The sequence below is a fragment of the Melanerpes formicivorus genome, unplaced genomic scaffold (genome assembly GCF_026170545.1).
Source record: "Melanerpes formicivorus ecotype bairdi unplaced genomic scaffold, bMelFor1.0.p_v2 SCAF_27, whole genome shotgun sequence".
Classification (NCBI taxonomy): domain Eukaryota; kingdom Metazoa; phylum Chordata; class Aves; order Piciformes; family Picidae; genus Melanerpes; species Melanerpes formicivorus.
In genome coordinates this window covers 9,222,229-9,245,167 of record NW_027142379.1, presented here as the reverse complement: position 1 = coordinate 9,245,167, position 22,939 = coordinate 9,222,229, and the positions used below count along the sequence as shown (strand labels likewise).

The 22,939-nt window shown below is 42.1% G+C and overlaps 1 protein-coding gene across 3 annotated transcripts in view; it reads left to right on the top strand.

Annotated features, from left to right (window-relative positions):
* Window positions 1–22,939, top strand: part of INPP4B (inositol polyphosphate-4-phosphatase type II B) — a 339,838-nt gene that overhangs the window by 24,372 nt on the left and 292,527 nt on the right. For all 3 annotated transcript variants that reach the window (XM_068154053.1, XM_068154054.1, XM_068154052.1), the window contains exon 2: window positions 20,719–20,777. In XM_068154053.1, coding sequence (XP_068010154.1) covers window positions 20,766–20,777 — 12 coding nt within the window. In that variant the 5' untranslated portion in view covers window positions 20,719–20,765. The remainder of the gene's footprint in view (window positions 1–20,718; window positions 20,778–22,939) is intronic.

The following is a 22,939-nucleotide window of genomic DNA, read 5'->3' as shown; positions in this document are numbered from 1 at the left end:
CTCTTTAGTTACAAATTTATTTACACAGCAGATTCCTTTCTCTGGTCTCCAGGAATGTAAGCATACACACACCATTTGTAACCTGCCATTTCAAACATAACAAACCCAAACCTGAGTCTAGTATAGCTCAGTTCACTAGGAGCAACTATACACATGACAGTAGGTAAACCAATCTGGAGGAGGTAGTGTGTTGGGACTATTGATCCCATAAAAAAAGGGAGAAGAGGAGGACACAGCAACCAGTTGCAGAATATACTGCTTTGTATTGAAATGGTGGCATGCTCCATTCTACACATACACCATTTAAGTGGCAATAACTGAATCATTGCCTCTAGAAGACTTTTTTTCCTCTTCCAATATCCCCAAAGATGCAAAAATTAGAGGCAAATCAAAGACAGTGGAATTGATGTCGTAGCAATGTTGTAACAGACAAATTACTGTACTAAGACTGCAGCTTGTGCCCTGTAAGATGCAGGAGGTTTTTCTTGCTCATCTTAAAATATTTACAGTCCCCCAACAATTTTGCATTTCTCAACCTTTTTTGCTTTGCATCATACACTAGAAACAAACATCTTTGACACTTTGGGCATCTATATTGATGGGGGAAAAAAAATCCCAGGCAAAGCCCACCACATTACCACAGTGCTGAGAAAACATTGGGATGAGCTTCTACTTCTCCCCACCTCCTAATATAAGATTAGGGCTACTCAACCTCTGCAAGTACAAAAGCTCTCTTTGACTTATTTCATAGTGAGCTTCATGACTGCAGGATTCCTGTTACAACCTTGTAATATACGACTCTCTACTCTTGAGCTCTATGGGGTCATGGGAAAATGTTCTGCAAGTATTTTTTACAACCAATCTTAGAGTGACAAATAGCCCAGCTGCATAAAACCCACCTAAAAGACATGTTTTTTACATTAAGCACTTCATGCAAAGGTGAAATGTTTACAGCAATAACTTAAAGGAAAATAAGGCTGTCACAGTTAGGCAGAGAGTTGGTTTCATAAGCTGTTCGTGCTCCTTAGGTACAGAATTACTTGGGTAAAGAGCCCGTGACTTCAGTGGTATGACACAATTACTAGAGAAGAGGCATATCTGAATTAAATGAATAGCTTTGTATTGAAAATGAAGCATAACTGATTTTTACTGGAGGCAGTGCAGGGCTGAATGTTTCTGTGATGAAAATCGAAGGTGTGCAGTAGTACAAGCCAGGCCCCTTGACACAGAGACTGTGTTGCCTCAGGATGTGAGTGGTTAGTAATGGCCTCTTTTCCATTCCTGGTAAAATCACACCTGATAGCCCAGCCTGGAAAAGCTGCTCAGCATCTAGCTGAAGGATTATCACCTACATTTTAATCAGACCTACATACTTTGAGGGATTTTCAGCTTCTGAAAGGCAAGAATAAAAGTGGGGAAACCAGCTTGGAGCAGAGAAACACAACATAGAAGGGGACCAACAAACCCAAAGCACTAAAAAATAATCAGACTCTAAGGAGGCCAAAATAAAACCATCCATCAGTTTCAGCTTGTGGAGATCTGCAGTGGTGGTCATAAACCTACTATTCCTTGCTTTCCTGCCATCCTGTGAAAGGCAAAGCAGAATACCTACAGCCTAGCCAGAGCTTTGTGTAAGCTTCTCTCAGCAGGGTAGGCAACAGTTAGCTTTAGAGATGTGCTTGCAGCAGCCAGTGATGCAGCAGCCAGTGATGCAGCAGTGAGATATCACAGCCCATGAAGAGGGACTTCACACAGTGAGAACAGTCTGAGGGATATGCCTTTCAAGTTAAAATAATGTCTGGACTAAAACTCAGCACTGGAGCAGCTATCAGTGCTTACTGGTGTCATACAGCTAGGTATTGGAGAAGAATACCCATACAGAGTGACTGTAGAGCAGTACAATTAATTCAGCACAAAATTAAGTTTGATTAATACCATAATGAACTCTGTTCATCCTCCTCACTGCATCATTCCAATACATTTTCATTGTACCACTGCAGACTTGCAGTTATTTTGATCTTAACTACATTTGCATATATTAACAGATGTGAATCTCTCAAGTTCTAAGTCTTGCAGAATGAATCCTTTCTTTTGTGTTAAATGATTGGGAATATTAGGTAACTTAGGAAACAAAAGTGAGGCAAAAGCATTTTCTAAGAAAGGAGGTTCAAGGACATTCTTCTCAGTCTGCTTCAAGAATACTTTGTGGAAAGAGACACAGGGTAACAGATGGGATGCCAACAAGAGAAGAAGTGTCTGGGGACAACACAGAAAGAACAAAATATGCCAATGTACTTTAATGGTGACAGGCAGGATTAGCATCAAGGTCAATCTTTAGAACCCAAATAGTGACCAGGTCTGTTCTGGGGTGAGTAACTAGAGTTGGTGGGAACAGCAGGGAAATCACCTATGTGAAGGATTGTGGAGGGAGCTTTGTGTAGCAGCTGCTGGCAGATGTAGGAGATTGACAGAAGGAGGGAAGCAGCACATTCCAACCTCAGGGGCCAGGTCAGAAGAGAGTCACTTTTATGATTCACTTCACCACTTTTTCCAACTGTAAGCAAACCTAGGTAAGGTGGCTGCTCCGTGGAACAACAGCTCTGCTGCAGCTGGTGGAGGGGAGACTTTCTGCAACTGATGCATAACAGCCTTAAAGCTCTTATTTCAAACAGAAGATCAATGGCTTCAGGATTTCTGCCCCCCACCCCCATTTTTGAAATTTCAGACATTAGTCTAATCTGTTTTGTCCACCTTGCTTCAAGGGCAGAAAAGGAACTTACGTGGGAGTTTAGACAAAGAAGTTTAAAAACCTTAAATTCTGCTGGTGAATAGCTGTTGCCTTTGCCTGAAGAACATCTTACAGTCTGCAGACTGCCAGCACACACATGAGTTGTATTTTAAAACACTGTTCCAGTCAATTTACCCAGCATAGATTGCTGTTTCCCTCAGCACCCCCCAGCTCACTCTGGTGTATCGGTACCTTACAAGGGAAGCAAAACAACTCAAACATATCCATAAATGACTCAAAACCTGATTTCTTTAATTTCCTCAAGGCAGTCAGGAAATTAGGAGTATGTTAGTTGGAGAATGTGCAGTGCCAAGTTTCTCTCATCATTCCTCAGCCTTAACTGTTTCCTTCCCTTCCCAGCACACAGATTTCTAAGTAAATAAATAAGAACAGCAGTACTCAACATCAGCCTCACCTCTCTGTGGCCCCATGATTTGTTTTGAAACTAAATAAAAACTGTCATACCTCTCAACCACAATTATCTTGGCCCTATGTACCATTATTATAGAATAATTTGGGTTGGAAGGGATCTCCAAAGGTCATCTAGTCCAAGCCCCCTGCAATCAGCAGGGACATCCTATGCTAGAGCAGGCTGTTCAGACCCTTGTCAAGCCTGACCTTGAATATCTCTAGGGATGGTACCTCAACTACCTCCCTGGGCAATATGTTCCAGTGTTCCACCAGCCTTGTGTTAGAGAACTTGCTCTTAGCATACAATCTAAATTTCCTCTAATTTCAAACCATTGCCCCTAGTCCTGTAACTCCAGGCCTTTGTAAACAGTCCCTCTCCAGCCTTCTTGTAGGCAGCCTTCAGATACTAGAAGGCTGCTATTATGTCTCCTCTGGACCCGTTCCATCAGGTCCATGTCCTTCTTGTGTTGAATGCTCCAGATGAGGTCTTACCAGAGCACAGTGAAGTGGCTCTCCAGTTGGTATGCACGATGGTAGTCTCTCACAACGTGTCCAGTAACTTTAGTCATTACACCATTACAGTTACCTGTTTCCAGATCAAGTGCTATGTCTGCTTCAGAAATCTATCAACACTCCAACAGAGTCTCTTACCACCTTTCACTAAACTGACAGCAATTCAAGCAGCTTCTGTTTCACTTACTGTCTCTAAGTTATTTGAGCAACACATCATGTATCACAGTGCTATTCCATGACTCTATTTCTAGCTTTCCTGAAAAGACTGCATCCTTCAATATTCATGTTCTGCCATGACTGCTTTGCTGCTTTCTTACAGCTGTGATATCCAGTTTAATACTCTGCAATTTAAAATGATTCCATTCTATGCTCCTGCTATTTGCACAGAAGTGTTTCAGCTTTGCTTGCACTTCAGCTAATAGAACCCTAGCTGCATTCCATGCTGGCATAGTCATAACCATTGGTTACATTACCTGACTACTATTCTCAGAAATATTTATTGCACTTAACTTTCATTCTTATAATTGTCCACTGTTCTGTGCAGTTAGATGACTGTGCTATCACAGGGTTCCTACCTCTTTTCATGTATACTTTAAGGAATAAAATCATAGATATAATGCAAATCTATCACATTTCTCAGCTGAAAGTTCTCCAGCAGTGGCACAAATTCTCAGTGCCAGCAAGCTGGCTCTCTGAGGATTATTACAGCTTGAGCTCATCTTTTAAAAGACTTTTCTTCCAGTAATACATTTTAAATGCTCAGAATTTCCAAATTCCTTCTGTAGAATCAGGTCTCATAACTTTGTCCTGACACATCTCTTTCTTCTAAGGCCTGTGAGAATTCTGTTCCATGCCAAGCAAGCCTTTACACACAGTCGTGCAGCCTCTCCATCCTGCTGGACTATCCCAAAAGAAACCACCAATATTTCTGCAGTGTGCAGCGTTACAGATACACATCTCTGATTAGCCTCCATTAGCAGAGTTCTCTTCAGCCTTTTTTTTTTTAGAGCCCCAACTTACCACTGGTACACCGAATAGCCATGGTATATTGAAATGGATTTACCATTTTGTCCAACATTGCTGCAAACTTAGGTTCCTACACATCCCTATCTCACCAGTATGTCAAAGCTCTGTGCACTTTTGGTCTACCCATGACAAACAAAGTCATTCAACAAAATAGGCTTGGAGAAGAGCCTTGTTACAACTTTGCTAAGTTCTTTCACCTTCCCCAAAGTAAAACCAGTTATTACCTCTACCACCATGGGGCTTCTAGTGACTCACCTTCTAATCCTTAACAAGGGGTGGGGGGGAGGAGGGGAAAAGTCTCACAGGAAAATACAGGGCAGGTTTATTTCTAAGTATTATCTTTTTAAAAGTTACTAAAGATACTCCTGGATTTCAAATATCATAGAATCAATAAGGTTGGAAAAGACTTTGGTCCCTTCTCCCAGGCAACCATGGTCCCTTCTCCCAGGCAACCATGGTCCCTTCTCCCAGGCAACCAGCACCAGAACAAGGGGACACAGTCTCAAGCTGCGCCAGGGGAGGTTTAGACTCGAGGTGAGGAGAAAGTTCTTCACCGAGCGAGTCATTCGTCATTGGAATGTGCTGCCCAGGGAGGTGGTGGAGTCACTGTCCCTGGAGGTGTTCAAGAGGAGATTGGACATGGCACTTGGTGCCATGGTCTAGTCATGGGGTCTGTGGTGATAGGTTGGACTCGATGATCCTCGAGGTCTCTTCCAACCTTAGTTATACTGTGATACTACTGTGAAGACCTCAGAGATCATCAAGTCCAACCTATGAGTATGATCATCAAGTCCAACCATCCAAGTGTGCTACTAGAAACTGAAATTAGAAAACATTCAAACTGGAAATTGGCTTTAGCCACTGAAAAGTATGAGACACTTTGCTTCTGTATTCACAGCAGAACATCGCAGTCCTCACAGTGCTGCAGTGGTACTGCCACAGTCAGAAAGCTCTGAATTTCTAATGGTGGCTTGTCACTTTGCTTGAGCAACAATAAAGAAAATTGTGACAAAGCATGAAAGCAGCAGCCACAAATCTGCACTTCCATGCTCCCTACATGTAAAATGAAGTCAGTAGCAATTTAGTATAACAAACAATAGATAGCACTACCTCTGTCACTAGGAGATATTGATAGAAAACCAAGCTCTACTTACTAAGAGAATGTGAAATGGAAATGTGTGCAGAATATAAGCAGCAAAGATGAACAGTTGCAGTTTCTCATGGCATTGAACAGAAAAACTTGATAAAACACTGCTCTGGATCCTTGGGACAGATCTCTAACCAGTCCATGTGACACTTAAAATTCTTGGTGATTATACTATTTACAAGATGCTTCGCTGAAAGTTCAGAAGTTATGGAGGACCACTCATTTTATCAGACCTGAGTGTGAAATGGTAGTACTCTCTTCTGTGAGAAGAGCAAATAGCAAAAGGAAATATAGCATGTATTTTCTGAAGGCATTTGGTCTTTGTGTTTTCACTGGGAAGAACAAATGTTATTCACACATCCTTGAAGTAAATAGGAGTATTTTTCCTTGTTTCACATGCCCCTCTCAGCCTCAGTACCACAGTTTGTAATAACAGTATATGACTGCTAAGGAAAAATTGGAAATGTTGAAGGTGCAAACAGAAACTCTACCAACACACTACAAGGATTCAATATAAAATGCATTCTGGTGCTGGATCCACATTTATAGACACAGAATTACTTGAGTAACCCCTCAGATTAAGCTAAATATTCTTGCTGGTAAGCTAAGTATATGCAGACACCTTGATCAAAAAGCTTTGAGCCAGGATTATTTACAACTCTGGGCTCTCTCTCTGTGTCTAGACTGTATCAAGAAGCTTGGAACGATAAACTTGAAGCTACAATTGTGTCTTACAAAGTTCTAAAAATTACAATATCCATTATCTCCACTCACTTCAGAGCACCTGAGAGATATTCTAGAATAGATGTGTTCACAGAATAGAATCTCACCTATTTTACAGAAAGAGAAGCCAGACGTGTTTATAAACATGAACTACAACTTCCCTCCTCAGCAACACAGACACAGTAATTGCTACAAACACCAGAGGGAACACAGCTTCTGCCACAGCTGCTGAAAGGGCAGAACACAAATTCTCCCCAGGCATTTGATGGTCCTCAGGTCACTCCTTCAAGGAAGCCTGGCCCTACTGCAAGCATTAACTTAACTATATTTCTTGTCTTGGCATTACTTTGAAGACAAGCTGTATTTAACAACAGCAGCAAAGAGATGGAAGATCCACCCAGATGTGAACCTCAGGCTGCCACGAGTTCCCTATCCAGACCTCAGATTGGCCTCTTCTCTTATGTAACTAGCAATAGGAAATGAGAGAGGAAATGGCCTCAAGTTGGACCAGGGAAGGTTTAGATTGGATATTATGAAAAATCTCTTTACTGAAAGTGGTCCAGCATTGGAGCCGGGGTCCTGGGAAGGTGGTAGAGTCACCAGCCCTGGAGGGATGTGTAGACTTGGCACTTCAGGATATAGTGGGCATGGTGGTGTTGGGTTAATGGTTGAACTCGATGATCTTAGAGGTCTCTTCCAACCTTACTGATTCTATCTAGTTCACTAACACAGGTGCAAGACAGTGAAATGATAGCCAGCAAAGTGTGACTTAAAAGTGGAGCTGTAAAAGCCCAATGAAAGCTAATCTTCTGAGGGAGAATTGGGAGAGGGAGAGGTAAGAAAGAGGGAGGAGGAGGAGGCTCAGAGGCAAACAAAAAGAGATCCTCATGCACAACCAGACTCACAGACATGCAGAAGTATTAACATTTTGAGTCTGAAAATACATTCCCTTAAAAATTCACTTGTAGCTTGATTGGTCTCTCCTCCCTTGGCTGAGCCAACTGTGATAGTTTAGTTGTTTAGGTGGGTTGGATTGGTTGATGGGTTGGACACGATGATCTTGAGGGTCTATTCCAACCTGGTTTATTCTATGTATTCTATGTAAAGAAGTCTCACGTGTGGATTGGTGGGGTTAAAGAATTATTTGCTGCAAACAAAGTAGGATTGATCACCTAAAGGCTTGACAGGATAAATAAACACATGTGATACCTAAATTAATACATGTGGGACTGGGAGACCATGTCACTGGCAGGAGTTCAGGATAGTATTGGATGAATGCATGAAAAGTCATTCTTGATTTAGCCTGGGGTAACTCTCAGTACACCTGGTTTCATCTCTGTTTTTTTTCCAGACACACCAGGAATCAACTTTACCAGTCTACAACTTACTTATTGTGAACTTTATAAACTTCAAAAGACATTGAACAACCTATTCAACTGCAAATGCCCCCTGTACCAAAGGGAGAAAGTCTGGAGTCTAGATGTGTATCCTTAAATGGAAACTAATGAGGATTACTGGTAAAACCTCTAGACTTCCTAATCACTTTAGTAGGTTTTATATGTATTACAGCAATTGCTGCTGCAGCCTATAGATGATAAAAGAATGGTATATCCTCAGAGGACAGGAAAAACTAAGGCATCAGGTTCTGCTGTTGGAGAGAAGAAAGAGAAACTAGTCCCAAAATACAAGAATAGATAAGGAAAGATTAATTCAGTGCTCTCACAGGGACAAAGCCAAAGAGCTGCTAGGAAAAAATAAAAGGGCAGAGATAGTGGAGGGATTATTTACAAATACACAAAGTGCAAATCCACACTGTCTGACTTGATGAGAGTCATCAATAAGTGAGGCATAAGTAGCTCCAGATTTCTTTCACAGTACATCTCTGTAGGTGCAGATAGGAACAAAAGCTGCATATTATGGGGTTTATTGTTGTACTTCTTGAGGAGTAAGATAAAACACTGTGCACTGTGTGACCAGAAACATCTAACAAATAGTTCTGATTTGATACTGCAAGGGACAGCTACAGTTACTTTCAAAGGGTTTGTATTGATGAAGAATTAACATTATTAAAAGCCTTTTGAGAGCTCACTTCAACTAAAACACATTTTCACCCAACAGGAAACCACACTGCCACAGACAGCACACATCTTCCATGGTTCTCTTCAGGCTGCTAAGCGGTATGAAGCCTGTATTCCAATGGTGATTGCTCCATAAGGCCAAACAGCTTTGAGAGACCGCTGAAAGCTTGCCTTTATCAGCCAGGACCACCCTGAGCATAGAAACAAAGAATGGTAGCAGGACCCCAAATGTAACAGTCAATATTTTTTATTAAAAGAAAAAGCAGTTTCAGCCAACTACTTTACCTAAGCTTACTGTGTCAGATCACTGACTACAAGCAACTAGTGTTGATTGCTTCTGCTTCTTCCCCTCCCCATGAGGTTTTTATTTTCTATGAAGTTCACTCTCTCCCCCTGAAACAGGCTTTGTTGAATTCAGCAGTCTTAAATTGTAGTAGTCCCAGCTGTCGATCCTCCCTACCTGTAATAGCCACCACCTCCACAGCAAGGGGGACTAAAATAAAGATGTGCTGACCCTCATCATCTGCTGTTCAACACAGATGAGCAATGGGGTGAATAGAATAGAATAGCATAGAATAGAATAGAATAGAATAGACCAGGTTGGAAGATACCTTCAAGATCATCCCATCCAACCCATCAACCAATCCAACCCTCCTAATCAACTAAACCATGGCACCAAGCACCCCATCAAGTCTCCTCCTAAACACCTCCAATGATGGTGACTCCACCACCTCCCCAGGCAGCCCACTCTCTCTGTATAGAATTTCTTCCTAACATCCAGCCTAAACCTCCCCTGGTGCAGCTTGAGACTGTGTCCTCTTGTTTTGGTACTGGCTGCCTGGGAGAAGAGACCAACATCCACTTGTCTACAACTTCCCTTCAGGTAGTTGTAGAGAGCAATAAGGTCACTCCTGAGTCTCCTCCAGGCTAAGCAACCCCAGCTCCCTCAGCCTCTCCTCATAGGGCTTGTGTTGCAAACCCCTCACCAACTTTGTTGCCCTTCTCTGAACAAACTAGATCGCCTGGCTGAGACTAGTAACAGCATAAGAGACAGACCATCATTTGTGTCTGCTGCCCAGCACTGAAAACACATCAAACCAGTAAGGACCAGTAACTTCCCCAGCCACTTCAGCAAGATGTAGCAACCTCATCACCTGCTTTCTTCTCTTATTTCTCATTCCCCCTTGTACTATGCCAGGGGGCAGGGTTGTCAGGATGTTCTGTAATAAAACTTGGGTTCAATGCCTGACTGTTCTTTTTAAACATGGGTGAATCATAAGCCCTGAACGTTATGGTTTTCCATACTTGCAACACCGTTCCTGATGGGATTAATTCTCTCAACATAGCTTAACACCACCATAAAGCAAACAAAAACACATAATCAAGCAGATAAGTGTATGCAAACAAACAATTTCCTAAGATCTGCATGACTCAGTGCTATAACTAGAGGATGGCATGATTTCTTTGCCTAAAATTTAAGCAAAGCATTCAGAAACAAATCTCTGCCCACCTGAGTGCTGGTTATCTAAGACTAGCTGATTCACTATCTATGTTGTTTTCTCCTGCCAATCTTCTCCAGTCATGTTCCCTTTAGGAGAGCTCCTAATCTGCCCCACTGAGTCTGATTACAGACTAGACATAGCTAATGATAGGCTGGTGTCATCCTGTTGGCAATAAAATAAATCACTCCTCAGCAGAGATCTACCAAAGAAACCTTTGAAGTCAAAGCAGGCCCTAAAAATCACAGGCAGATGGATGTTAGTGCTGTCATCCTGCAAATGCTTCATCTTTCAGTGACTGATCACTTGATCAATGGCTGTACAACTTCAGTCTACTTCTGCTTCTCTTACACCACTGTATGTGTCTTGGTTAACTAGGAAAAGAAAGGACAAACCTTAAATCCTACTCCAGTGTGCACAGCGTGTTTGGGGAGCCAAGGTTTCAGATGGATGAGGAAGGTCAATGATACACTAACAAACTGAAACAGTGAGCTCTGCTTACTCACAGGACTTCCAGGCCACAATTCTGCTTCTACACCCTGAGCCTTTGAAGAATCACAGAGTTCTTGTGCTGAGATTATAGCCCTGACAGCTTGATTGATTCACTTTTTTGTCCCCCTGTGTTTTTTTAAAGTTGCAAAGACATTAGATGTATCTGAATGGTTGTGCCTTGCAGAGGGAAAGTAATTTTCCATTTCCAGGATGAAAATGGGACTCTAAGTGGTATCTTCTCTCACTTTGATGAAGGAATTAATTTCTGTACAGGCTGTCCTGACTGGAAGGGTAAGAAGAATGGGGTAGCTAACTAATGAACACATCAGGTCAGGAGGCATGGAGAACCAGCAGTGTGTTTTTCTGCTCCTTACATTCCACTGCTACTACCAACACAAATCAGGCTAAGCTGAATGGATAATGGAGCAGAAAGCCACAACTGATCAACTTGCTGGAATTTCCTTCAGTAAAAAAAGCTTCTAGCCAAGTGCTATTGATAAGAGAATGTAAAACCCACTGGAGAATCAGGCAAATGTTATTGATTGATTCCAGGGGAAAAAATAAAAGAGAAAGGGAAAATAAAAAGTTTAATTGTGAGAACACTTCCTGGTTAAATTCACATTCTCCAAAGAATGTTCATGCTGAGGTGAGCTATAATTTCAGTTACATTTGAAGAAAAATAATGAAAACTAAAATTGTGAGCTAAGTATTCTTCCACTGTTGCAGTGTATTGAATTGTGTGTTATGTATTCTGAGCAGTAAGGAGAACAAAAAATGCATACACACAAAGCAAACAGCCTAAGCTTTCATGGATACATCACTGTGCTAGGATAGAAAGGGCCTCCTGGTAGTACAGCTCAAAAAAAGAGGTGAAAACCTAATGCTTTCCTTGTGGCACAGAACCCTCTGAAACTGGGATGAACACTGATGAGTTTAAGCAGTGAAGATTTGCCTCTCATTAAGAGCATTAGTTATGGCATCCTGGGCAAAATCTGACCGACTCCAAAATCTCTACCTAGAGTTTACTATGCAGTTCTCAGACAGATACTACTCTTCCCTTTGTCCTTAATGGTGGCTACTTGGTTGTGTTGAATGGCTGCTGCATTTCACCCCAGCACAGTAAAGATAAACCAGTAGAAATCCCACACCAGGAAAATTGACACCTCCTACAGTATAGTTCAAGTATCTGGTTGCACAGTGCTTGGGACCATTTAGAAGAGGAGGGGGAAGGAGGGGTGTACTATCTAATGCAACTGTTTCACTTCCCTTGTCTGGGCTAATCCTTAAAAGAAGCCATAGTGTGGCTGGTAGTAAATTATATCCTCATCTCCTCAGCAACAAAACGGTCCTACATCCCCCTTCACTCCAGGGAGAGAGGTGCTGGAAGCCAATGTGAGCATGAGAGAAGCAATTTCCCCAAAGTACCTTATGCTTGAACTAATCTGAACAGCATGGAGATTCTGAGGCACCAGCTCAAAACTGACATAAATTAGAGCAATCCCAACTGAGCCTGAAGAAAGACACAGAACAGCTTAATCTTCCACTGTCCCAAAATTCAGCACTGTACTGTGGATCTTGCACTCTGGAGATGATGATCAGTGGTGGGACATCTATTTAGCCAACAGAAAAAGAGCCCTGAAGACAAAACCTATCTCAGGTTTCTCAGTAACCCTGTCCTACCTACGTGTGCCAGACTGACATGTCACAGAAGGCAGCTGTGTCACCAGATGGCATGTACTGGAGCTGAGGGGCATTGTTCTAGGACATTTCATACATCTTAAGAGGTAGCAGCAGCCTTTATGCTGACTATTTGCTGTGAAGCAGAGCATTTAAAATACAGAAATACAGAAATGCCTCCCAATACCTACTTTGCTATAACCAGGTTTTACTATGCTGGTGGAATTTGCAGTGTGAAGGGACATGAATCAGTCGAGGAGCATAGTCAGGACCCTGAATTTCAGAAAAAACCAAAATTCCAGCTTTCCAGGGAGTTAGTCTATAGGACACCATAGGAAATTGTCTTCAGGGACAAGGGTGCAGAACAGAGCTGGCAGATTCTATGTTGCATAGAATGCAAGAGATCTCAATTCTCAGGTATAAGAAATCTAGCAAGGAAAGGAAGAGACCAACGTGACTGAGACCTGCTGGTCGAGCTAAAAGGCAAGAAGGAGCTGCACAGGCAGTGAAAGCTGGGACAGGTACCCTGGGAAGAGCATAGAGATGCTGCCCAATTATGTAGGGATGAGGTCAGGAAGGCCAGGGCATGGCTGGAGCTGAACTTAGCAAGGGATGCAGAGAATAACAAGAAGGGCTTCTACAAGTATGGCAATGAAAAAAGGAAGGTTAAAGAAAACATACTGCCCTCCCAAGAGCAAGAATGGTGAGCTAGTAACAGCAGATGAGGAGAAGGCTGAGGTCCTCAAGTTTTTTCCCTCAGTCTTCCCTGGCAGCCTCTCTCCCAACACCACCCAAGTTAAAAAACACAGGGTAAGGATAAGGGAGGTGAAGTCCCTCACACTGCATGTTAATAATTCTTGAGATAAAACACCATTACAGCTTAGATTGTCAAGCTTTTAGCTAGATAAATACACACCAGGAGTTTCAAATATGCAGATGTATTATTTTTTCTTGCTGACTCTGCACTGTACTCTTATTTCCTAAGTTCAAGACAGAAGATCTCATGTTTCATTTGACTCCGCAGGGGTTAGTGATAGAATGGAGGATTTCAATGGAGTGGGGTCAGGGTGGGGTGGGTGCAGATTGTGTCTCACTGTACAGCCTAGTAATTACTTTCTGTGTGTAATAGAGACAGTGTATGGAATTAGCAAAAACTCCTCTTGAAGACAAAATTGTGGACTGTTTTGCAGCTTTCCTTCTGAAGGCTGTTTCCTGTGCTGTGTATGCTCCCAAAGATTAAAGACTTCTCTTAATACAAAATGATGTGAAGTAAAAATCCTGTACCGTTTCAAAGGAAGAGCAGGGAAATGGGGAATGTATTTGGCAGGGTCTCTGGAGACTTACAGACAAGGTCTAGTGGTTTTTCTTCTCTTCTGAATTTGCTAAACAAGCAAAATCAGGCAGCCAGTTCAACCATTTGAATTTGTTTTAGAGGTTTGGGAGATTGCATCATCAGAAAGCTCGTGTTCTACCAAAATACCTAGAATTAAATGCAGCACTAATGCCAGCAGCAAGGTATTGCATGCTAATTTCTTTATCATTGGGAGGCACTTAAGATATAATAAGAACATGTGGAACCTAAAGGATGGTGCTGGAGGTGTTGTTTCAGGAGAAGAAGGAGGTTTTTCTCTTTAACATTGGCACTAGTGGCCTCCTGAACTTACTGCTTTGAACAGCTACAGCTTGGTGGTTATCTGGGTCTTAGTAGCATCTTAGTAGCTGTCCTGCAGATTGTGAAACAATTTGCAACTGAACTCCAGCTCTTGCAGTGTGTAGCTTTTTTCATGCTAGTTTTAACTGCTGAAGTCAATTTTGTGCAGGTCTTGCATGGCAAAACTTCCTGGTAAATGCAGATTATTTGAACATGCTACTAGTTTGGATTGGCTTATAATGTTCAGGTATAAGAGTTTGGCTTAGATCTCCAAGTGATCAAAACCATACATTTCATTGTGATAATAAATGTGCAAGTATGGAGCTGGTGCTTACCAGGTACAATGCATCCCAGCTCTATGTCACACGGATCAAATAGAATGATAGAGTCATTTTGCTTGGAAAAGACCTCTAAAATTGAGTCCAATATTGGCCTAACACCACCATGGCCATTAAACCATCCCCCAAAGTGCCATGTCCCCACGTTTTTTTTAACATCCCCAGGGATGGTGACTCCATTTCCCTGGGCTGCCTCTTGTGATAGCTCTGATTATTCTGTGTCCATAGACAGTGACCATGAAAACTATGGGGGGACAGGGAACATCCCTCACAAATGTTTTGGTCCATGAGCTGTCAAACCTGTCATCTGCTCTAAAATCATTACTTCCAAGGACATAGATTCCACCACCTCTTTCTCTCCTGGCCACTTGTAAAGTAATTGACTGGTCTGGTTTCCTTATAAATTATGGTTGTGGTAATTGTGTGGGGGAAAGTGTTGAGCGGGACTCAAGACTCAGCATGCCTCTCTCTAACCGCAAGTACTAAATAATGCCTGTCTCTTGAACCACCAGTATTAAGTAATTGAAGATCATATCTTTTCTATCTGAGTTCATGCTAGGGAAGAGATATGCTAGGTGAAACATTTAAAGGCACTATATGACAAAGTAGCTTTCCTGACTGACAACTTTATTCTGAAATGGAACCAGAAGAGAAGCAGAGTTTTGAGCTCCTTTCTGCTCCTTCAAGGACACCCAGTGCCGCAATTGACGACAGATACTTCTCTTGGGTTTATTTAACCTTGAATCTTATTGTTGTGTCAGCATTGGCTGTGATGCCTTTGGATGGTCATTGAGTTTCTGAGTTAAACTCAAGTTTGAATCCCATGATCTTTTATGTCTTCTGATCTGAATAATGTTCAGACATTGCCAGATTAGTTTAACTTCTGTGGAAAACTTCTGTGGACTGGGCACCTTGATTGTTATCACTACGGAACTCTGCTGGCCTGGCTGTCTTGCATTTCAAGATAGGTACTGGATAGTATGCACTGAAGCATGCTGTCTCAGGGGGTTTAACTGCTTGTACCACTCTTACTGATTTACATGTTATGGCTCAGACACAGAGCAAGTGATGCCAGATGTGATAAAAGAAATTTCTAGACCATTGCCACTTTACTAATAGATGAGTGCAAGAGATATACCACCTCGCCTTGAGCAGGGGTGGGAAATTACAAAATCAATATGCTCATCTCCTCCTGAAGGTTCTTTATTCCTTTTAGTAGCCTTTCAGGAGACCCAAAATTTTCTGTTTATCTGGTTCTGTCTTTTCTTATGCTGGAAAACAAAAGTTTTCTTAAATAGCAATTTACGACTTGTCTCATTCCCTGATCTTCCGTGTTTTGCACTTGTGTGGAGTGCAGGTGTCTGTGAATGTCAGTAATTACTGCATTTAAGCATAATTAGAGTTTAGCCAGTAACCTTCATTGCTCTGATAGTATAGGTTTTATTCAGTTATTGATGGTTTTCAATGACTCTTCTATTTGAGACCAGATTCACAGGATCTGACTTCCTCTGCGCTACTCAAAGATGGAAGCGATCTAAAAGGGGAATCTAGATTTGGGTGTTAGAAGAAACTTCTTCTGAAAGGCTAATTAAACACTAGAATAGGTTCCTCAGGAAAGTGGTTGAATAACCATCCCTGGAGGTGTTTAAAGAATGCTGAGATGGGATGTTGAGGGACATGGTTTAGCACCAGATGTAGAGTTATTAGTGGGACTCGGTCTTAAAGGTCTTTTCCAACCAAAACAGTTCTGTGATTCTATGAAAGTAATTACATGCAGCTGAAGATGCTGTTTGGGGTAGATGGTGTTTATAAAATGGACTGGAACAGATTAGTTCACAAACCAATACCTTGTTAGGTTGTGGTTGAGTTTCTCTAACTGTGTTCTCCAAGCCAGGAAGGTGAGTGGTGAAAGGTATGCAAGGCATCTGCTGGAGAGAGGACCAGCTGGCAACAAAACAGTGCACAGCTGGAGATTAAAACAATATTTACCTCGCCGAGTTTGTTTTTCTTTTACAAAACCCAAATAGGTCTATTTCCAGGGCTGTGTTGTTAAAATACAGGCTGTGGCTATAACCCAACAATTCCACTCAGTGTACAGAGGCTGGTAGGAATATCCCTGTGTCAGTCCCCGAGTTCCTGTATGCCCTGGGAAGCCTTTTGCAAGTGTCATCATGGCTGAGTTTCATGTATCGTCTGGTCAAGCCAGCATCATCCCCTGCCCCCCTGATGGATTTGGTCTACAATGCTGAATTTGCTGCTACTAATAGATTTCAGTGTATGATAAATATCCTTTTGCTAAGTGCTGTATGACTCAGCTTTCCACAGTTGTAGTCTCTCCATTTATAAAACTCTGGCAGCCAGCTGCACCTGCATGGAGCCTCTGTTGGAGTCAGTAGCTCATTTTGGGCACAGCAGCATCTTTATATGTAGTCAATTGCAGATCAGGCTCTGTGTTGACCATGAGGTTATGAGGTTATAATTTCAACAAGACTGTGAAGTGGAGTCAAAGGCATGAAAATGGGCTTAAAAAAAATTAGTATAGCTGCAGAAGCTGAAGAGAAAGCAAGAAACAAGGTGCTTATGTGGGAACAAGTGGAAATGTTGAAGCCGTAATCATCTTCTACTGCTTGTAGACAGTTCTCCATGGAATTGTAGCATCATCCTAGAAGGAAATAATTACTTGGAGATTTGTCTTCTAAACATTGTTTATGGCTGGGCCATGTATCATAGGTGCATGTTTCATATGATCTGCTTTCATCATTGCCATGCAGTCAGCGATTGAGAGACAAACCTGAGCAAAGCAAGCAAGTATAAAGGAAAAGTAGGGATGAAGGGACCCACAGAAAGATAGAGTGCAGAAGGTACAATTTGTCCTCTTGCTCAAAGCTTGATTGAAACTTGATCAGGAATGAAGAGCTACAGTTCTCCATCAGATAAAGGTATCAGTGCTGTCCTCTGAAGAACAAAGGCTTCTGGGTTATGTGTATGCCTCTAGCCTAAGTATGTTTTTAGAGTATTGATAAACTAGGGAAATGCTGCATAAAATTACAGCTTCTGCATGAGGTTATAGAGACACTGGTGAGAAAAACTACAGTCGTCTTAGGAGGTGTGTGGGGAGATGTTATCACCTATGTAACCTTGGGGGCATTCTTTATTACTTACACTAATCCCAAACCACGAAAGGAAGTAGGATGTTTGGAATGCACAACAGAGTGGCAATCACAGTAAGCACCAGCATCACTTATTTTCTTTTGTGTTTTTAATATTTCAGTTGGCCTTCATACCTGCTGCCTAGATTTTCTTCAGCTTCAACAAAATAGCTCTCATCATCATAATCCTCCTTCATCTCTTACTCATCTTCAACCTCTTGCCTGGCAACCCCATGAGATTCAATGCTAAAGATCTGGCCGCACTGGCCAGGCGACCATCGGGTTGTTTTGACAAGGAAGGAAAACTGAAGATTTGCAGAGTGGTTGGTGATGAAAAATTAATAGGTAAAAATGACTTGCAGTGAAAACTCCCCGTGGCTGATGTGCATGCTTTCTGCAGTTGTCAGCTTACCGTTTCACTAATCGCATACACCTCGGACTTTTCGGTTTTCTTCATTGCTGATGCTTGAGAGGTGCTAAATACCTTTCTAAATAAAGAAATCTGAAGCCAGCTCTTTGGTTTGCTCAAGTTTCCAAATCTTCTTTGTCACATACCTGAGAAACAGTACTCAGTCCTTAACAGTATGATTATTTTTTCCTGTAGACAAAGATTGTTTTGTTTTCACTGCTATTGACTGCTGGTTGCCAGTCATGAGTTGCTGTGTTGGAAGGTTTGGATATCCAGTTCCTCGGGATCCACCCCCCAAAACTGTATTCTTTTGTCATTCTACATTTTCCATGTCTCACTTCCCACCTCCTTTGTGGGTTTCTGAAGGCTTTTATGATCGTATTTTAAATGTCTTTCAATTTCATGTAAGCTTGAATAAATGTCTGTTCCCTTGGTAGCTGTTCGGAAATAGCTCCTGTTTAGCTGTAAAATCTCTCCTAATGCAATAATTTCAGCAACAGCAAATGTTTTATTTTCACTTGTCCCAGCTGATCTTCATTGTGATTGTATTTACCTTTATTTTATTAGAAACAAACCAAATCCCACACCAGCACAGGCTCAGTTATGATAAGGGGCTCATAACATTTTGTGCCATGCTTTTGGAATATTTCATACCTTTTCCTTTGCCTGCAGAGGATGCAGCAAACTTTCTGGACAGAGTACTTCTGTCCAGCATCCTCTTCTGACCACTTTAGGCTTCCTTGGCAGGATTCTTTCCCTGTGTCCTCTTTGTAGGCTGTATATTAAGCCCTGTCCAGTGACTATCTGATGTTTATGAGGAATTTTTTTTTCTTCACTTAGGAATGCATTGAGTGTTAATATTGCTACTGAAAAGCTTAGGGTGACCAGAGACAACCCAAACATTCATCTAGCCTGGTATCATGGGCAATTTGGGTGGCAGATTCAAAGAAGGTATTGAACTATGAATATGTAGGATGTTCCTGTTGCCCATTAAATCCTACTGGCTCTCAGCCATCTGGTTATGACTCTTTGAGAGAAGAAGTCAAAATGTCTTTCCCCGTGAGCCAGCATGAGCCCTTGTGGCCACAGATGGCCAATGGCATCCTGAGGTGGATTAAAAGGGGTGTTGTTAGTAGGTTGAGAGAAGTTTTTCTCCCCTTCTACTCTGCCCTGGTGAGGCTGCATCTGAAATACTGTGTCTCAGCTCAAGAGGGACCTCGGGGAACTGCTTGGGAAAGACCAGTGCAGAACCACAAAGATGATGAAGGGAGTGTTACATGTCCCTGTTGAGGACAGGCTGAGGGAGCTGGGTCTCTAGCTTGGAGGAGACTGAGAGGTGGCCTCATTCATGTTTATAAAGATGTGAAGAGTGAGTGTCAGGAGCCAGTCTCTTCTCAGTGACATCCAATGATAGGACAAGGGGCAGCAGGTGCAAGCTGGAGCAGAGGAGGTTCCATATAAACATAAAGAAAACCTTTCTCACTGTAGGTGTGACAGAGTCCTGGAGCAGGCTGCTCAGAGAGGTTGTGAAGTCTCCTTCTCTGCAGACATTCAAAACCCACCTGCTTGCATTCCTGTGTGACCTACTCTAGGTGATCCTGCTCTGGCAGGGAGGTTGGACTAGATGATCTTTTGACATCCCTTCCAACCTCTAACATTCTGTGATTCTGTGAAACCTTCTTTCTTGCGGGGAAAAAGCTGTTCTGATTTTCAAATGTTGCCTGTTGAAACATCTTAATTGAAATTACCAAGGGGAAGAGAGAATTCTATTTACTGTAACACAGCTTCCCCCCGGTCAATATTATGTCTCTAGTGTTGGCCAGCTTTGAGGGAATTCCAAGAGCTGCACAGAGGCAGCTGGGGAATGACACGACCTTAGGGTACAGCTGTTCTTCCAGCTCCCTAGCAATTCAAGGCTGGCTGCTGTATGGAGACCTGGGGTTGCACATGCCCTCTCAAAAAGAAAGAGCACATCTTGAGCAAAACTGTCCCTTCCTCTGTTAAAAAGTCACATAGAGAGATTACCTTTCCCCCTTTTTTTTCTGAGGAACCTGTATCTTTTTATGTCTGTAACAGGTGTATGTATTTATCTATACTTAAAGATATAGACAGATAGACACACACAGACACAAGTGCTTTGTGAAAAACGGAAAGGGTGCCATTTTAGAAAGGGCAAGTTTAGGAAGAACAATTTTCCAAGCTTTTTCACCCACTCACCAACCCTAAAGTTCTACAACATTCCCTGTTCTTAAAACTTTAATAACGTGCCTGCCTGTGTGTGTAAGCACAAATATGTTGCTATTCCCTTTGGTTAAGCACTTCTAGCATATCCTAAAATAGTAGTAGCAAAGCAACTGTAAATATTTAGGTCTCATTTGCTCTCTCTCTCTCTTTTTCTTCCTTTTCCTTTTCTGAAAAATGTAAATCCAGAATAACATGGTTCTAATCAAGTGGAATAGTAAATGGTTTTGGGTCTTAACAAGGATTGCATTTCATCTCTTGAAATGCTGGAAGCAAAAGCCCTGCCGTGCTGAAGTGGCTGTCTCTGCTCCCATGTGAGGAAAAGGGAGAAAAGCAGGGAAAACACTGAGCGTGTGCTGCAGTCACCAATGCTGTCAGCGGCAGAGTAGAAGAAACCTTCTGGGAAGTTACTTGGCATTTAACAGCATGTAGCACATAGGCAGATGCCCGGTGAAGCTGGCTGCTTTTGGTTGTTAATGATTTTCTTTTCTGACCTTTATAACTAATGCATCTTCTTTAAGAAGCATTTAATGGGGAAGGGTTGTTTTTATTAATCTCTTACTTCTTTGCATGCAGAACCGAGAGAGCGATGGTGCCGGCTGAAAGGAAATCTGCTTTTTCTGATGAAAAATAAGGTAATTCGCTTTCAAACTGCTTTTCTTCATCTGTTAGTCTAATCTGGGACAACCTGAGTAATGTGTTTTCATGATAGCTCTTGTCATTGTGCTTTTAGGAGCAAAACCCAGCAATAATAAAAATCACTGTTACTGGAATGGCAGAGATGAAAAAAATTCAGTGTTTGCATTTCACAATACGAGGTATTCTTCATGGTATCAACCAACCTTTAGCTGAATCACAAACAGTCTATGGCCAGGTTCTGCTCACAACATACATATGTCCAAATCCAGAATTACTCCATCAAATCCCCTGGAACAACAAAAGCAAAAGCTCACACTAAGTGACGTATTATGGTAATGACTAAGATGCAGTTTCAGACCCCTGCCATAATTCTTTAGCATGGTTTTGTAACTCAATTTGTTATGAAGAGCGGTGTTGTTTTTCTTCTTCTTTTGTTGGAAAAAGCAATTGCATGCCTAAAATGAAGGATCTCTTAAAATAGGGCCTGTCCCTGACCTGGGGGTTTTGCAGGAGCTGCTGAGTTCCCTCTTCTGTCATTGGCATTGAGTTGAGGCCACTCATCCTCTGGAAAGAACAGGCATCGAATGTGGAGTTACTCCTTTTTCTTAACCTTTTCTATCTGATATTTATTTAGAATAAACCTTTATTTAGAATAAACCAAACCAGGTTGGAAGAGACCTTCAAGATCATCGCGTCCAACCCATCAACCAATCCAACCCACCTGAACAACTAACCCATGGCACCAAGTACCCCATCAAGTCTCCTCCTGAACGCCTCCAATGATGGCGACTCCACCACCTCCCTGGGCAGCCCATTCCAATGGGCGATCACTCTTTCTGTATAGAACTTCTTCCTAACATCCAACCTGAACCTCCCCTGGCGCAGCCTGAGACTGTGTCCTCTTGTTCAGGTACTGGGTGCCTGGGAGAAGAGACCAACATCCACCTGTCTACAACCTCCCTTCACGTAGTTGTAGAGAGTGATAAGGTCACCCCTGAGTCTCCTCTTCTCCAGGCTGAGCAACCCCAGCTCCCTCAGTCTTTCCTGACTATAATATGAAAGCTGCTTCTGTAGCTGCCTGGATTGGCTGGGAAATAGCCCTGGAGAATTAGGGAGTAGTATGAAGTTTGAGATACTTACCTGTTAACAGCAAGCATTTTATAATTGGCTCCTGGGATGTTTTTATACTGCGTGGAGCAGCAGTTGGGCAGAAATGATAGCACTGCCTGACAGATTGTGTGTTTTGTTTGAAAGATTTTTCAGTGTGATATAGTGGCTTACTTTAATACAGTGATGAATGTGCACATATGGTACACTTCTAAAGCAGTATTTGCTTTCAAAGCACTGCTCAGGAGCATGTGATGAGATTTCTGTGTGTATGCAAACAAAATGAGACAGTATGATGTAAAGGTTTCTCTGCCTTGAGTTTCATATGGCTGCATTCCCTGGGTGGTGAAAGGACCAGAAAGTTCTAGGTAGGTGAAAGCGAGCTCATGGCCACCCCTCTGTCACATTCTCATTATTGTCCTGCTGTATGACTTACAGAAAGCTCTTTGAGTAAACGATTTCAGGTTTCAAACTAGTCTGTTCTACTCCACATTCATCCTATTCTCATGGAAGCCTCTGGCATTTTGTAAAACAGTTTCAGAAAATATTTTGAGCAACTTTGCAGCTGTGAAGAGAGGAGTAGGAGAGTTTAGCTGAAATCAAATGTCAGTCTCTGGAAGCTTAGACAATGTTACTATGCCAGAGGGTTTACTTTACTCAGGTTCATACAGTGTTTGGTGGTTTGTTTTTTTTTTGTGTGTGGTTTCTTTGTGGTTTGTTTTGTTTTGCTCTTTTTTTTTTTCATGTGCAGATGAGGTGCAGACAGATGGAATCAACCAACCTGCTTGGTCTACTCAGGCTGTTGAAATACAAAGCTGTATTTTGAGGAACTTAGAGGCTGAGACAAATGAATGGCTTCTAACTGAGACAACTTGGGTTTGCTGTAAATAAGTGGGAATCCCTAGTGAAAATTTGTGGTGTGACTGAACCGGTTTTGTTGGAACAGGGTTGTTTTCGGATGGCTTTGGAGGACTACAGGGAAGATTTGCCTTTGCTGGAATTAGAGAGGGCTGTGTTTTGTCTTTGACTCTGAGGGTAGTGTAAACACCTT